At 45.7% G+C, this 17,714-nt stretch overlaps 1 protein-coding gene across 7 annotated transcripts in view; it reads right to left on the bottom strand.

Annotated features, from left to right (window-relative positions):
- Positions 1 to 17,714, bottom strand: part of NEO1 (neogenin 1) — a 168,114-nt gene that overhangs the window by 37,541 nt on the left and 112,859 nt on the right. For 4 of the 7 annotated variants that reach the window (XM_033070546.1, XM_033070547.1, XM_033070548.1 and 1 more), the window contains exons 8-10: positions 5,377 to 5,596; positions 923 to 1,077; positions 291 to 439 (exon numbers count right to left, since the gene is read on the bottom strand). In XM_033070546.1, coding sequence (XP_032926437.1) covers positions 291 to 439; positions 923 to 1,077; positions 5,377 to 5,596 — 524 coding nt within the window. The remainder of the gene's footprint in view (positions 1 to 290; positions 440 to 922; positions 1,078 to 5,376; positions 5,597 to 17,714) is intronic. The other 3 variants (XM_033070549.1, XM_033070550.1, XM_033070552.2) reach the window with 1 other exon arrangement.

Raw genomic sequence — 17,714 nt, 5'->3', positions numbered from 1 at the left:
TTTAATATCACCTGCACCAGAACAGCTCAGCAACGACACAGCTGCTCTCTGCCTTCTCCTCTCATGATACGATGTCATTCACCAAAAACTACTTGATGTTAACAAATACCAAAACAGGGCATCACCAATAAAATGGGTTTCATTCCCAGCCCAGACACAAACATTTCATGTTGGAATTCTGATTTTAAGTATTTCCCAGTCTGAGGCTAAAAGATTCAGTCTATCAGAAAAGCAGACCCTTCCCAAGGTGTTTGCAGGTGTCAGGGCAGTTTGAGTTGAGCTGAGTGTACCTGCTCTGTGTGCTGCCCCTTCTCCATGTAGTAGAGTTTGTAGTTCTGGATGTCCCCGTTGCCCGAGAGCGGCGTCTCCCAGGTGACAGTGATGGAGGTGGGGGAGCTGGAGAAGGCGCGGATGTTGGGAGCGGGCCCAGGCAGCTGGACTGCAACACAAGGAGGGAATTTGTTAGTCCCTAACAGAGGGGCTGGTGTGCCCAACCCTGGCCAGCCCCCCAGGAAAAGGGGGGATTTTTCCCATTGTGACATTCCTCATGGATCCACTGCAGGGTGGAAAAGCGGGACCAAATTTCCAAAGGAGATCCTGGTCCCTGGATCCCTTTTGTCTAGAATGATCCTAACAAGTGACTTGGCATTTGCCTAAAGTTTCTCTTTTTCAGTTAATGACCATTTAAAAGTATTCCTGTTATAACAGTTCAGAGAATGTAGCAAAGAATGTCCCATCAGTTCTTAATGGTGACAATAACAACCACAATCCCACCGACCTGAAAAATCTTTGGAAACTGTGGTCCACAAGTACAACTTTTAAAAAGCATCAGATTCTGGGAAAGGTTGTGAATGGGGGGAATAAAAAATGAAGTCAGTACCAATCCCAAAGTGAGGAAAACTCCCAGAACACCCCGGCTCACCCTCGGGCTGTGTTGCCACCTTGAGCGGTGCCGAGCTCTCGCCAGGGCCGTGCCTGTTCTGGGCTACAACCCGGAACACATAAACTGTCTCTGGCATCAGGTTCTGGATCATCACCTGCGTCTCTCCAGGACGACTCGTGTTTTCCACACGTTCCCTTTGGGAAACAAAAGGGTTGGGCACACACCACCACTGATTAGTAAACGAGGAGTAGCTGCTCCTGTCCCATCTGAACATACCCAGTGTGTAAATGATACGGGACTTGCACTGTGCTCCCCGCACAACACCACAGCCGTGTGCCAGAAGTGCTGCTGACAAACTGCTCCCAATTTTGCAACTTCCCTTTGCACAAAACCCAAGGGACTGAAGGAACAGAATGAATTACACTTGACACCCACAAACTCAGAGTGGTTTCTTTGTTATTCCCGTGACAGCAAGTGATAATTCACAGTGACAGTTTATCCTACAGCTCAGGAGCCAGCACACAAACTATTTTAGCAGCACACACAGTCTGGCAAGATTTAGGGCATTCCTGTTAATATTGTGGAGCTGCTTTTTGGGGATTTTTCAAAGGAGCTGTTTTAACATGTTATTCTACCTTCAGCCTTGCCTGGGCTCCTTGCTGGTGTTTGGAATTGTTCAGAACAGCCAGGACACTGCTTCCGCACAGAGTGGAGGTGAAGTGGCTTCTGTTGGACCCGAGTGAAAATTCCGACCTCCAGCAACTCCTGGAGACAGATCCAGGCTACCAGAGCCCACCCCCATGGCATGAGAAGGGGCATCTCTGTCAGGCCAGTAGGGTGCAAGCTGGAAGCCCTAACCCAGCTGGGAGCACACAAGTCCTGTATGGGGGCACTGGAAGGGGCATTGCTCTGCTCAGTGACCTCCGGCGAACCCCCAGCACCGGAACAGACGCTCCCTCTGCGGAACAAGGGCTCTGCCAAACACCATCCAGGAAACTCCATCTGCTCTTATCAGGGATTGAGGGGAAGATTAGGAGATCAATCATTAAACTAAGGGCAGCCTTTGTTTCAAGGCACTGCCTTGCCCCTGAGCTTGCTCGGAGCAGTGTCTGGGTAATGCCGTCCATCCTTCCCTGGGAAGGAGCTCTCTGCTCCCTGGCAATGCCAAAAACTCCAAAAGGAGCAATCAGAAACTTCCCACTGAGTAAATGCAGGGGACTGTGCCTTCTCTGACAACATCCTGCCTCTCTGGGCTGCCAGACTCCCCCTGGGACAGGGATGGGCAGGGATAGGCTGCTCTCAACCCCACTGACACCTGTATTGCAGTTCTGTACAGGAACTCCAGAACCATCCCAGCCTCCCCTTCCTCCCTTCCAGCCACTCTACTTCAATTTCTGTCAGGGAAATGCAATCCCCAAATCCCCATTTTAAATTTATTTCTCTTTACACCCACCGGTGTGGTTGATTTAGCAGAACTTGGCTGAAAACATTCTGAAATCTCTGTTGGTTTCTGCACTATTAAACTGTATTTATAGAGAGGGGAACAATGCACTCTCTGTAACTAAATACCTATTTACACACGATTTTCTAGAATGTTCCCCTTCATAAACTCAGCTAAAATGGCACTGCATAAACAGCTTCATTTATTCCAGCTTTTTATTAATTTTCATTGCTATTTTTCCACTTCGAGCACAATACTTTCTTGAAAATACATTTCCAAGTGCAGTTTCCTTTAAGAGATGCTGTAGCTACAAGGATGGGATCTGAGAGCCCAATGGATTCACAGCTGTGGGATAATATCCAGCTCCCATTAACATGCAAAATATAGCATTTTCTGCCTCAAGTAGAAGTGCACTCCCTGATTTGATCTGGGAAAAAATGGCAATCAGGAAACCAAGGTTATTATTTACAATTAGAAAAATAATTAAAAAAAATACTGGAAAGACAACATTTACCAAAAATAAATAGACATGTCACAGTATTGCAAATTTTCAGTAATAACCAGGAATATGACTTCACAACAGTGTGGTAAAAATAGGAGAGATTAATCTAATGAAGTGCTGTGTGAATTCTTCCTTTATGGCTGTTCCTGGGGAGCCTGGAGCACCTTTCCAATGTGATCAGTTTGGGCTAACAGGCATCAAACAGATGGCCCCCAGGAATAACTGCATTACCCTGCAGATTGTTATGACTATTCCATGATTCCACTCTAATCCCCAATTAGGGAGCTTCAGAAACTCCAGTTAAGGTTCACAGGAACTCTCAAGCACCCAAGGGAAGAGCCTCCAGTGCAACCTCAGGAGTTTGGCTGGAAATGCCAAGGTTAAAGCTGCACTTGTATCTAAAAAAGCACCTCTGGGGAGCTGTTAGGGAGTGGATATTGTGTGTGCCAGCCATGCCAGCTGTGGGGCCTGGCAGGGAGCTCCAGAGGCATTCTCAGTGTGATTACACACAATTAAACTCCATTTGCTGCGTCTGAAGCACACCACAGTGAACTGTGAATTCAGCAGTTTGAACATCCCACATGTGTGATATACCACCTCAGACCAGCAATGTGCCATTATTTCTTTTATTTTTGTCCAAATCTTGAAGTCTAGTGTTCTTCCTCCTGAATGCTTGTCTAAAGTTCCCCGGATTTAAACCTCCCTGTAGTACTTTTGAATTTTCACACCTTTTCCAAGGGAACTGTCTTGAGTGTGAAGTAAATAAATACCTGACACGGGGATGGAATAACCTTGTAGCTGTGTGAGACAGTAACACCCACATGATCAGGTTCCCCCAGGCATCCAGGGGGTGTGACAGGAAAGCCCTGGGACACCCCTTCATTCCCATCTCGATGCCTCCAGGGGAGCCTCTCTGATGTCACCAGGCCAAGGCGGGACAAGTCAGGGCTGGTGACACTGAGCAGCCCCTGAAGCAGGAACGTCCCTTCCATTGCTACTTCTTCCCTTTGAAATGCTCCTCTTGGAATCACAGAATGGATTGGAACAGAAATGAAAAGTGATCCAGGGACACCCCCTACCATGGGCAGGGTCACCTTCCACTAGCCCAGGGTGCTCCAAGCCCTGTCCAGCCTGGCCTCGGACACATCCAGGGATCCAGGGGCAGCCACAGCTGCTCTGGGCAACCACAGCTGTCAGGGCCTGCCCTCCCTCCCAGGGAACAATTTCTCCTCAATATCCCATCTATCCCTGCCCTCTGGCAGTGGGAGGTCATTCCCCCTTGTCCTGCCCCTCCATGCCTTATCCCCAGTCCCTCTCCAGCTTTCCTGGAGCCCCTTTAGCACTGGCAGGGGCTCTGAGCTCTCCCTGGAGCCTTCTCCTGTCCAGGTGAGCATCCCCAGCTCTCCCAGGCTGGCTCCAGAGCAGAGGGGCTCCACTCTCAGAGCATCTCCATGGCCTCCTCTGGACTCTCCAGCAGCTCCATGTCCTCTCTGTGCTGGGCCCCAGGGAGGGGCCAGCTCTGCAGATGGGGGTCTCACCTGAATGGGGCAGAGGGGCAGAATTCCCTCTCAAATAAGTCCAAGGGGCAGAGGTGAGGAGGCACTGCCATGTCCTGGATCTCCCCTCCCTGAACAGGTGAAAACTGAAGGAAGCTGAGCCAGCAGGGGCTGAAGCAGTCAGAACCTTGGACCCTCAGAGGGATTTGGGTGTTCCTGCACACTTCCCACTATCCCAGGGTGCTCCAAGCCACATCCAGCCTGGCCTGGAACACCTTGGATATTACCAAATTTAAGGGAGTAACAGAAAAATAACATTTGTGAGGCAAATAAAATTTTACTAATTGCCTCAATTAATTGCCACAAGCCTGCACAAGATGTCTATCCACAGGATTAAGGAAGAGCAGGCATTCCCCTCTAGAGTGTTTTCTGTTTCAAATGACTTTGCATCTCAGACTCTCATCAGTAAGGTGACAGATAATTTTCCCTTGAGTAATAAATCTGATAAGCTAATCTGCAATTAATTAAGTATTGTTCCCAAACAAATGTTCATTTCAACTTCCTCTAATTTATCATAATTTGAAATTGTAATTCCAAGCAGTGGGTAGGAGCAGGGGTAGACTGATATCATCCATTGGGATAACATGGCAAAGTGATGATTGTGAGGCATTCACCAGATTTCTGTTTACAGCAACTCCTAGGAGGGAATTAGCGTTTGGCACTGCCCATGGTGTTTAACCAGCACCCATCACACAGCTGTCCCTGCACTGAGAAGGGATTTGCAGGGGTTTGAAGCCTGATGTGCCTCTTGCTTCCACAGCATGGCTTCCAGGGGATGTTCCTCTGCCTCTTGAGGAGCTGTGACAGTTCTGCTGCTCTGTCCCCAACAGGCTGCTAAAGGCAGGCAGCAACTCTTGGAAGAGTTTGCAGTCAATCCAACCATGCTCAAGCACTGCCTGTGAAGCTCCTGGGGCGGAGGGAGGAGGGGAACACAACCCCTCCACCTCACACTGTGCCAGCACAGCCCAGGAGAGCCCCTGCTCTGTGTGTTTACCTGTTGATGCCCTCCTTGGTGTAGAAGATGGAGTAGGTGAGGTTGTCTCCCTGCGGGTCCGAGGCGGGCGGGCGCCACGTGAGCCGGATGAAGCGAGTGGACACGAGGGTGGCCACGACGTCCCGCGGGGCAGAGGGCAGGGGTCCCGCTGTCGCTGGTGCTAGATGGTCATTAGTGGCACTGGTCAGTGAAGTGGGAGGTAATGTTGGGATGGCAACATCTTGGCATGTGCAAACATTGGGGAATATGAAGGGCAAACATCACCACGGTTTAAAAAAAAAGAGAACAGAAAAAAAAAACGTAAAAGAAATAAACAAAACCACGATGGGAAACAGAAGAAAATGAACACACAAAAAAGGCCATTAAACTGAAGGCTGACATGCAGGCAGAGGTTAACTACTGACCACTAATGGCGAGTACAGGACACGGCACTGTCAGGCAAGCAGACCAAATCTCCACTGTAATGGAAGTGGCAGGGGAGGGAAGGGTGGAACTGGGGGTAAAATAAACCTCAGGAGAGGATTCCAGCAGCAAACCAGAGTGTCACTGCTTTGTGACCACATGTAATGCCACACGTGTGACAGTTAAACCCCAACCTCTGTTAATTACTCAAATACACACTCAGACACCACTTTCTACTGTAGCTCATTAACATGCACAATTCATTTAAATGATTTTCAATTATAACAAAATGACAAAATTCCTTTCAGTGCTAATTCATCCGGTCAAACCCTGCAGTCATTTCATACAAAGCTGCTTCCTGACCTGGTTGGGTTCTGCTACTGCCCATGGCACTGGAATTACAGCCTTTTTCCCCACTGTTTTCCTGCCATCAGTGCTCTTCCTCTGTCCCACAACACTCATTTCATCATTTTACAGAGACTCTAACAATCACAAACAAGTGTTGCTCTGGATTATACACTCTCCAAACTTTTACCCTCAGTCATGTCTTCCTGTGTTGCTACTTCAAGGCAGGATAAATCCAGGGATTATTGTATTAAAAGGTTGGTGATTTAACAGCACAAGCTGAACCATAGGAAGAGCCACTCTCCAAATCCAATTAAAGCAATCCAGCCAGTAAATGTAACAGTGAGATTCTGAGCAGCTGGACCCCAGTTACCACCGAGTGTTCCAAGCAGCACAATTAGTAACAAACCTCCAAAACCCAGGATACACGATTTTTTCTGGATTCTTAACTATTTACCAAGCTTAAGCCACCTGATGACATTTTCCACGTGGGAATCCATGCTGCCAAATACATTTCTTTTTTAATTAATCATGGAAACTAACTAAAATTGCTCTGCTTTTCCCCAGAAAGAAATTCAGGACTAGAAGAGCTGTTGTTGAGCTGCAGCATCTCCACCAAAACATGTGGATTTGTGTTCTGATACACAATGAGAAAACATCCCAAAAAAACTGACTAAAGGAGAAAATGTGTGAATGACCAGACCTTCAGGGAAAAATACTGAAGAGTCTTTCATCAACAATCTGATTTGAAATTGTCAAAGCCCCTTGTCAACCCAAGCATCAGCTTGGGAGGTCCTCAAGTGGCAGAACTCTCATTTTTCCTGTTCTGTTTCTTGGGCAGGTTCTGACAGAGACTCAAAAACCAGCCATGGGTTTTTACCAGATTTGTACAGTGTAACACCAGTCCATGGGCAGGACTGGGACATAGATTCCTAGAGCCAGGAACATTCTGGCATTCCAAATACAAATCACAGAGAGACACGTACTCCAGGGTATCTCCTTAATTATCTCTTCCACACTCTAATAGCTAAAGATCCCAATTAAGTGCTCTCCAGCAGCCCCTCCTGGTCAATACATGACACCATTAATTTCACATTCATTGCAAAATCTATTTTTATCTAACTCTCCCTTTTTTATGTCTCATAATTGGATTTCTTGCAGGAATGCACCACTTTTAACTCTTCTGGCCTCAGCCAGGCACCACTCTCCCACAGAGTCCCTTGCTGTTGCAGGTCACTCAGAAGAGCCCTGAATGGGGACAGGAATCTTCCCAAACCATCTCCCTGCTCCTGAATGACATTCCAGTGCTGATCCAGTATCACACCAGGCTTTCCCTGTGTTTAAATCCCAGCCCTTGTCTCCAGCTCCCTTGGACTGGAGACCTTCTCACTGCAGCTGACAAACTTCTGCAGTGTTCCCACTAAGGAACAAGGGATGGAACTGCACAACTCTCCATGGTGCCCATTGATTTCAGCACTTTTCCCACTGTCCTGCTTGATTTCCAATTCACTTCAAATTCCAAACACTCATACCTGGGTTTCTCTTACCTGTCTTGGCAATACTGTCAGGTGATCTGCCTCAAAATACACGGTTTTATGCAAAATCCATCCCTTACCCATCATTAAAATTCATTCAGTTGAGTTAAAGTGCAGTATTTTTAAAATTCATCTGCTTAACCTAAACCTTATTCCCACACACTCATGTGTTTTTCTTCCTATATGATGAAATGGATCCATCTTTTATGAAGTGATGTGTACACAGAGCTGATGGGTCTGGGAGAGCTGCCAGGACTTCCCAGAGAACAGACACCCAGTTCTGTCCTTGTGCAAGGTTCAGACCAGGAATGTTCCTCCCCACAGCATTACAGAACAGTCAGACAACAAATGATGCCTGAAAAATCAGCTGTGACCCAGAGAGAGCAGCAAGGACCTGAAACCCTCCAAGTGAGGTGAGCAGGGCCAGGCCCCAGAACTCCCCCAACACTGCACTTCAACATTCTTGGGACTGCCAGGAGCTGGGGGATGCTCCCCAAAGATTAAGGGATTTCCTTCCTTTTTTCCCTGTATTTCCTACAAATGCCTCAAAGTGCTGTTCCAGAGGCTTCACCCCCAGTCAGGTGAGCAGAGCTCTGCAGTCAGAGCTGTGATAATGAGCAATTACACCCAAATTAGCTCTAACACCAGTCAGGGAATGGCTTTGTCACCTCCATCTTTCAGCACTATGGAAGAAGCAACTCAAGTCTCTCCTTTCTAACATCTCCTTCATCACTTCTTAAACAGTAACTCCAAATCTGGATTTTCTCTGCAATTATTCCTACACAGCTTCCCATGAATCTCATTTTTTAAAAGCACATTCAGCAAATGACTTGTACTTGGTACTATAATTTATGTCCTACTGTGGAGTAACCAGGACCAGAGAGATGCTGGAACTCCTGAACAACTCCAGGCAGCAGAGTTCCACTCCTGCATCCCAGCCACTGCAGGGCAGGTGGCAATTCCCTGCAACATGAGAAACACAATTTTAAAACTTTGCTCTAGAACTTATTTTCCCCATGGAAATAATTGTTATTGTTTTCCCTACATCCTACAGCATTCCAAGTCACAGGAATCTGTGTTTGGGCTGCTCAGGTGTGACACCAACAGTGCCAGCCAAGGCAGCTCCATAGGAATCCCAGGCATCCAGACTGGGAGGACATTCCAGCTCTTAATCCTCAAGCCCCTTCTTCTATCAAGCTGCCCTTTCCAGGGGTCCTTCTGAGCATGCATCAAATATTGCAACTATTTTATCAAAATACTCTGCAGGGTGTGCAAATACCCACAAGGATTTGGACTCAAATCAATCAGCAAGAAGGTTTTAATTGCCCAAGCACTGGGCTGGTGACATCCAAGAGCTGAAGTGTCCATGGGGTGGGTGCACTGGTGTGATCCCATCTTTTCATCCTGTAGGAAAACTGTGGGACAACAAAGAGACAGAGGATGCTGGAGAGCTGCTCCAGGGCCACCACCCAGGGGGCCCAGGAGATCTTTTCCAAACAACTCAGCCACACCTGAAAACCACTCACTGAAATGCTCTGGTTGTTATGAAATCATTGAAAATACTTTCCACATTGTCCAGCCCCTCCGGTTCAGATTTCCCTTTTCCTGCCTTTCCCCCTCCAGAGGTTACTGGTATATCCAGGCTTCCTCCTGTTTGGCAACAACATACCAGTGATAGCATGTGATCCAACACAAAGGGGGAGAGGGGAATAGGAAGGTTATCTGCTCCAGGCTTATCTGAACAAAATTCCAACCCTTTGGGTACCCATCTGGCACTGCCACCAGCTGCCTCTGAAGGACTGTGGAAATGCAGGAATTCAGATCCACAAACACCTGAAGAACTGGTTAAAGGTCATATTTAAGCTTTGGCCATATCCAAGTGTTTGCAAGTCCTCATTACAGCACCCACCCGAGGAGAGCGCTGGGGATTTTGGAAGAAGAGGCACCAGAGAGTGATCCAGGTGTTCCTGGGCCCAGTGCCTGCATCCCATGGAGCTCTGGAGCAGCTCTCACCCCAAACACCCAGCAGGGACCTGAGTGCATCTCCCAGCCCAGGGCCAGCCCACAGACATGGAGATCCAAGACTCCCTGAGGTGCAGCCAGGGGTGAGGAGCAGGAATGGGTTGGGAAGATCAGCTGTGCCCATGGACCCATGGAGAGGGAGATCCTGCACAAGGACCTTCTCATTCATGGGGACAACAAGGAACAGGGCACCAGTTAATACACAGAGGAGGAGAAGAGAAAGTCCTCCTTGGAAGGACTTCAGGGTAGATTTTAGAGACCTGAAACATGATTTCAGCAACAAACATCTGCCACAACTAAAAACAGCAAACAACTATTTTGCCAACAAACATTTTGGAAAAAACAATTACCTAGGACATTCAGATTTCAACACCTCTAACACTTTAACTGTATTCCCTAAGAAAAGAACACCTCAGAGGTACCAAATGCTTAACATTTACTTCAGGCATTCATGTAAAACTGTGTACTGAATAAATAATATTTCTCCCATAAATCTATTTCATGTGTTCCCAAAAGGTAATAAAGACTTTCAAAATTTTACTTAATGCACTGTTCTCCTAAATTTGAACTTTGGTTCATGGTGTCCCATTGGAAGGATTCAGCTCAGTTCAGGATTAAGCTGCTGTGATGCTGCCAAGAGTCAGAGTCAAATCCCACTGATTTCATGATGCTCATTGTATTTAAAAACAACAGCAGCATCTGGCTGCAGTGCAAAATAAGCATGAAATAACAAAATTAGTAAGTTCACAGTACACACCACCTTTCAAAATTCTGCTTGCTTTATTTTTTGCCCATGTTTTTACTTGTATCGAATTGTCCTTGTTCAAATGCTTAAAACATAAATTTCCAGCAGAAGGGATCACCTTGTTATTGCCAGCTGTTCCCTGAGTGATACCACACTCAAAGCCACATTACCTGGCCCTAAGAATTTCTCTCAGACAAACAGCCAAAGAGCTGAAGTTGGTCTCACCAGATCAGCTGTAATAATGGAATTAACTTCTTCCTTGGAAAAACTAATGTAAAGAAATCTCTGGGACTCCCTCCAGAAATTGATGCTTTTGTGCAAAGCTGGAATAGAGGCTGAACACTTGTGGAAAGAAAAGGATAGCAAGTAATTTCTGCTTTATAGAATGAACAGAAATGTCCTGAATCTCCTGGCTTTCCAAAGACAGCCACCATCACTCCTATTCCCCTGGTATAAGACACAGATCCACATTTGCTTAATATAAAATGCCCTCCAATCTAGGATTTTGTAGACTTAATTATTCTTCATGAGCTAATTTAAACTGCAGAATTTTGTGGACTCTAATCAGTTCTGTAAATTTGGAAATGTATGGAATTTGTGATTTTGGAAATGCATCAGAAAGACCAACACCTCAAGGGAAGCACAGCTGGACACAGAGCCACTGGCCAGGGCATCTCTTTGGGAATTGCACCTGCAGGAACCATGGGAAACATGGAGCAAAAGGGCCCAGGGGCTGATCCCACACAAGCACTTCCCTGGATCATCTTATTAAAGGGAGAGGTTGGAGGACAACTCTAGGAATAAATGTTGTCCTACACACACTTAAAAACCTACATTCAATCCCCACCCTGAGGAACAGACCCTGCCCCACCAATATCTCTCATTTTTCCTCATAAATGAAATGGAGATGCTTCCTTATTTATTCCTCTATGGTGACATGTTTAGCCTGGAGCAGGAGAAATGTCTTATTTTTAATTTTTAATTGCCTTAGATTAATTTACATCACTGCTGGGAGCAAGAGCTGTTATTTACTCTTCACTCAATGCACAGTGTTGCAAAAAACTCCCCAAAATACCAGAACAAGCAAGTGTTTACCTGGCACTCAGGGATTCTGATTTCTAGGTATTTGGTTCTGTTTGGCACTGTGAACAGACACTGCTGGATGCTCAATAAACTGGGATATATAAATATAGTGATAAGCACATTCTGACTGGGAGCCTGTGTTTTAAAGGAAGTCATAAATCCCCTCCTGATAACGAGCCCTCCTCCCATTCCCATTTCACCATGAAATGCTTTGGTGTAGAGGAAACAATTTGATTTTTTCCTGTCTCATAAAACAACCTTTACAAAGGTGTGACGGCCCTGCTGACGCATTCCCGGGAAATGGAGCAGGAACCCCCTGGTTCCAACCACATCCCAGGGCTCCAGGGGAGGAGGGAAAGGAAAAAAGCCCTGCAGGGATTTCAGTCACAAGACTCAGGTTATTAAAAAAAGGGAAATAAGCCATACACACCTCACCTGTCCCCAGGGAGTTTAAAACAGCTTTGAAACACATTTTGTCATTGGGAAGAAATTCAAACCATAACACATATTGCAAAGTGATGGGTATGACCTTCAAATTTAGCAGTGAATATTCAATTATTTAAAGAATTAAATATTTTTTACGAACTACTCTTAAGAAGAAGAATCCAAAACCCAAAACAAAACTACATATAGAACCCAAGGCAGGAAAACTGCCTGGAAAGTGCCCCCAAAGAACCCTGGCTAGGGTCTCTTCTTGCTGTAAATAATTACCAAATGAACCCCTCTGAAGAATTAAAAAAATCTCCTGAGAGCAGCAGAGACTGAAAGAATGTTCTGCAATCTGACTTTAGTAATGGTAGCAGAACTGTGACTTCATTCCCAGATAGCTGAGTTCTGTTCAAGCACAGCCTTTGAGCAGCAGTGACAAATAAAACCCCATGTGCTGTGCTAAGGGCTCAGCTCTGTACAGCCACTGGCACATCCAAAGAATTCCGGATGCTCTGAAGTTCCCCCAGGCCCTGTCAACAACTCTCCTTCCCACCTCTCCCTTGTGGAATCCACAGGGATGCTCAGCTGGCACTCCCAAGGGAAGAGGGTCAGTGTTGGGAGCTCTGGGAATGCTGCAATAATCCTCAATAATCCTGCAGGCAGGCAGTGCAGGAATTGCTGCTGTGCTGGCAGAGCAGGACCAGCACATCCCTGGCAGTGCCCAAGGCCAGGCTGGATGGGGTTTGGAGCAGCCTGGGACAGTGGAAGGTGTCCCTGCCATGGCAGGGGTGGGATGGGATGGACTTTAAGGTCCCTCCAGCCCAAACCACCCTGGCATTCCATGACCATGCCTCCACTATTTCAGGACATGTTTTCAAAGGAACACCACAGTAACAGCCTGAGCTGAAATAAAGGAGCCCAGCAAACACAAACCCTGCTGCTGTTCAAGGCTGCTGCTCACAGACCACTGATAACCCCTGACTTTAATCTGCAGTGTTTAAGTGATTCCCATGCTCTTCCAAGTGCCTCTGGACAAGACATCCCTGCCCCTGTCTGTGACACCTGCAGGGGTACAAGGCTGTAGCTCACTGTTACCCTCCATGGCTGCTTTTCTCCAAAAACTATACCTTGGAAGTGGGACATCTTTTCCTTCTGTTTGGGAGCTGCTGACACTTGGAACAACTCAGCAGCACCAACTCTGCCAAACTAGAGCTGCAGCAGATGAGGCTCAACAAGCTGCTTGTTGTCAAAAAATAAAACTTATTTAAACTCATTATTAATGGCTTATTTAACTACTTGTTTATACACATATCTATCACACTATTTTCCTTCCATTTAGGTTTATATCTACACAATTAATATTTTTTAAGAGAAGTTCCCTCAAACCCCCCTTTCCTCTTTTACTCTATAACCACCTAGAGACCAGCACTATTAGATGTGGTACTGGATATTTTACTAATTTTTACTGGATTTCTCTGCTAAAGGCCATATGTACATGCTCCTTGCTGCCCACCTCACACCCACCCATTTTTATAGAACTAGAGGAATGTCAAGATATTTGGGAATCTTACAAGCTCTTAACTAAGACTTTTTTTCTTTCTATTTTTAAACCTGTAATGTTGACTTGTTTCCTCATATTTCTAATACTAACAGAAAAAGTGAACCCCGTGAGTATTTTTAAAATTCAACTGCTTTTCCCAGCATGGAGGCTTGGGAATTTGGTGTACACTTCCCAGCACACAAGAATTGAAGGTTATTCCCCAGAAGCACATGATGGGGTTTATAGCAAAAGATGCAACATTTAAATGTGAATCTGTTGTGGTCACTGACCTCTTAAAAATGCCCAAAACCCAAGTTTTTAAAGCAGTTTATAAATGTAAATTGGTACTGAAGAAGGGCCAAGGTGGAATGTCCATCCCCAGTCAGCTGTGACCTGGATCCAGGTATGACTTTCCTCTCTCTTTCTTTTCCTTCAACACTTCAGTGCTGATGTGTCACCAAGAAAGCCACACAGAATCCATGTGTCCTTTAAAGACTCTGGATCCACAATTATGAGTTTCTTTTTGGGGAGAAGAGAGATGATAGGAGAGGAGAAACAACCAGGAAAACTAGAAACCCCCTCTCCAGGTTGTTCTATCCCAGTGAGAACAGTGACATTTTACAGCTGGTTTCAAATACTGAATACCCATTATGAAAAATTACATTTCTGGGTTAGATTTACAGCATTTCCTTAGAGAATAAACCCCATGAGCCCATGACAACCATGCAGGTTTATCCTGTCAGTAAGTACCAGGGGCTTCTCCCAGTTCCAGATCTTCATCAGCATGAGTGCTGTTACCCACTCAGCCCAAGTGAAAACCAATCCTGTCCCTTCTCTCCAAATGGCATTCAGTAGTCTCTGCTGTTCCTGTATAATTTAGCAACTCTGAAATATAAGCAACCAATTAAGACCAACCCCACATGTTTGTTCTCCCTGCTGGTGTGAGACTGACAAAATCTGATCTTTTCCTTTCCAACACGAGCCTGGGATCAGTTACAAATTAAGGGTGTTTCTGTCAATCTTCACAGCAATGGATATGAGGAATAAAGGCAGAGGAAATGCCTTTGGTAGCTTATGATGGATATCAAGCTACAGTTAATCCTGCCCTTCCACTCATCCAGGGATGGAAAAAGCAAAGCCACTAAAAACAACATCCCTTGTGATCCACTGTAGTTGCCCCTGCTGCTCTTGCCCCTGATTATTTGTATTTTCCCCTCCAAGCAGGAGGCAGAGCCAGGCAGAGGAGCCATCAGCCACCACTCCACAGCTGGAGCTGGGCTCGTGTCCGCAGCGGCACCACTTTGTTCTCAGGAAAAAGCACTCCTGACATGACATCATCCAGCCAAGCTGCCAGGAATATGCAAAATATGAGGATAAACATAACTGGAATGGGTGGATTTCAGTGCTGTTGAGGGAGGTGTATTTGGTGTTAATAATCAGCCTTTCTGACGGCCAAGTGACTTTCATGTGACTGAGAAACTCCCTCAGGAACTCAGGATTAGCTAGAAGAGAGAAAATGGGACTCAGAACCTTCTATATGCATCCTACCTGACTGCACTTCTGCAGGGGGACAATAAATATGGAATAATACAGGTGGAGGACAGCAAACTTTTATTAACACGTGTCATGTGTTTCTCATAAAACACTGAAGCTTTTTGCTCCTATGGGCCCTTGCTCTACCTCCACTGAATATTCTTTATGTAACTCCTTTTCCAACCTGACATGGAATTTCTTCAAGTACCTTCTTGCCCTCAACTCCCCTGGTGAAAACCAAAATTCAAGGTGCCAGTGTGTCCAAGCACAGCTGCACAATCAACATCCCCACAACCCTTTATTTGTGGGCCCAGACTTCAGTCACAGCACCCAACCCCGTACTAATTCCATCAGGAGATTCCCACTTCTTTGCCAAGCCAACTGTAAATACAGTCATAAAACAAGAAATGAAAACTAATAAACACAATATAAATGCTGTTCTGCCTCTCTGCAATTCATGGCATGCTGGCAAACATTAATCTATTCCTAATTTAATCTAAATTAGAGCAATTTATTCAAAGCCTGTGCCAGCTTTAAACATGAACAGGCTACTGAGAATGCTTAGCTCCCGTTTCATCAAGTTAAATGTTCAAGAAGTTTGGGATCTAGGGTGGTTTAATCAGTTCTGCTTCTCAATAAGACTATATATAAGCAGGGCCCATAAAAAGGGAATAAATAAAGATCATTTATTAAACGGGAATTGAGTCGAGAAATGGAACTGACTGAATTCAAACAGCTCCCAGGCCATTTTGAACAGACATGCAGCCATGAGAAACACAAATGCTCCTTTCCCTGAGGAATAATAGCTAAGTAATGTAAATTAAAATCAAAATTAAACCCAAAACCCCCACTCTTCCAGCACTAAAGAGGAGCACACACTGCTGTGTTTACAGAAAATTAGCACTGGAGTGTACACAACCGGTACAAAACATTCTCTGAGTTTGGCTTTGGCTATGACTGTTTGAAGTCAGTTTGTGATTTCAGATGCTATTTATGTTCCTGAAGCACAACTCTCCAAATGAGGCTTCCAAGCTGTTCCTGCACCATCCATCTGACGCGGGGCGGGTGCCGGAGGGCCAGGATGGAGGCAGGGACTTCAGGAATGTTCATCTCTGTGGAGCCCCAGCACTGCCAGTAGCTCTTCAACGTGCACCACGTGCAGCTCAGAATCTGACACTGCTGCTGTTAAAGCGTTTTGGGGACAAACTTTAATCCTGGGAGTGGAAACCCTCAGGGACATGTGGATATAAAACAGGCAAGAGCAGGGAGGAAGCTCCCCTGCTACTCCTGGCTCTGATGATGCTCATCCCACTGCATTTTCCATTCTCCAACTTTCAGATCTTCCCGTTCCACCAGACCAGAGGTTCTTCCCCATCTCCCCAGGTTTCCAGTGTAGCAGAGCCAGGTGCCCTCAGCACAGACCTGCTCTCCCAGAACCATGGACTGCTTTGTGCTGGAAGGGACCTTGAACATCCAGTTCCACTCCCAGGTCCATCACCATCTCCCACTCCCCCAAAATCCAGAGCTCATTCCTTGGAGTACTTTTTCCTCTTGACAGGAAACATGAATTTTTGTCTGCAAGGCTTTGTTGCCTCCCTGCTCAATTTTCATCCTAGTGGATGATGAGACTCCTGAAAGCCACTCCTGGAAACCACAGGGACCTCTTCCCATTTTCCTTCATTAAGACAAGACAGAAAGAACATGAGAACATTTCTGTTTGAGAGAAGAAACAGGAGACCCTGCAGAGGAACACCCAGAGTCCTCCTTTATTGTTCTTTGAATAAGAACAATATATTTTTGCCTTGCTCTGGCATTTGATTCACAACACCCTGCAGATTTTTCAAGTATTTCTGCAGCCTCCAAGAACTCCACAGAATTACACGGACTGAGAATGCTTTCATTCACAAAATATGTAACTAAAAAATACTCTAAAGCATCACCTCCATGAGTGAGAGAGCCTGAGAAGGTATATTTGATATCTATAAAATCATCCAAAATAGGTCCTGAGGTGACATGAGAGAAGTCTGCCTCAGGGCTTGAACCAGGCAAGGTCCTATTTATGGGATTTTTTACAGATGGTAAACACAAAAATGTGTAACTGAGTTTTTCAAAGCAGAGCACAGTTGCCCTGTTAGTGCCAACTTTTGCATTTCTTTCAGTAGGAGCCAAAAATTGTCAACAAGAACTTCTATTTGCCTCCTACAACAGCATAATGAAGCTGCTAGTTATGGAAAACACAGAGTAGTTAATCTATCCTGACTGAAGTAAGGTTTTTGACATTGCCTTTAAAATCCACCTATAGCTGGGAACCTTTTCAGTCAGGTCAGGGGAGCTGAAATGGCCTCTGTGTAAGGAATGGGAATCTTCAAGTCAGCCTGAAGTGACTTCAAACAGTCCAGTACCATCTGAAGTGCACAAATGACAGATTTTCAGCACAGTCTTAACTGAAATGTGCTGGCTTTGGGAAACTTGGATCAGATTCCTGATGTTCTCCATCTTTCTGTGGGTCAGAGAAGCCTGCAGCCCACCCAGCCCCTTTCAGTGCTCCAAGACTGCACACAGCCCAGGGCCAAACCCTGGCAGAGAGGTACCAACACAAAATGGAAGTGCTTATGCAGCAATGGGCCTGACAGAATTCAACTGCTTTTAAAAAGCACAAATTTAGGGCAATAAATGATGTCTGTAAAACTCCCTCTGAATTAGG

The sequence above is a fragment of the Catharus ustulatus genome, chromosome 12, assembly GCF_009819885.2.
Source record: "Catharus ustulatus isolate bCatUst1 chromosome 12, bCatUst1.pri.v2, whole genome shotgun sequence".
NCBI lineage: Eukaryota > Metazoa > Chordata > Aves > Passeriformes > Turdidae > Catharus > Catharus ustulatus.
Note: the sequence above shows the minus strand (reverse complement) of the source record. Positions and strands in the feature narration are given on the sequence as shown.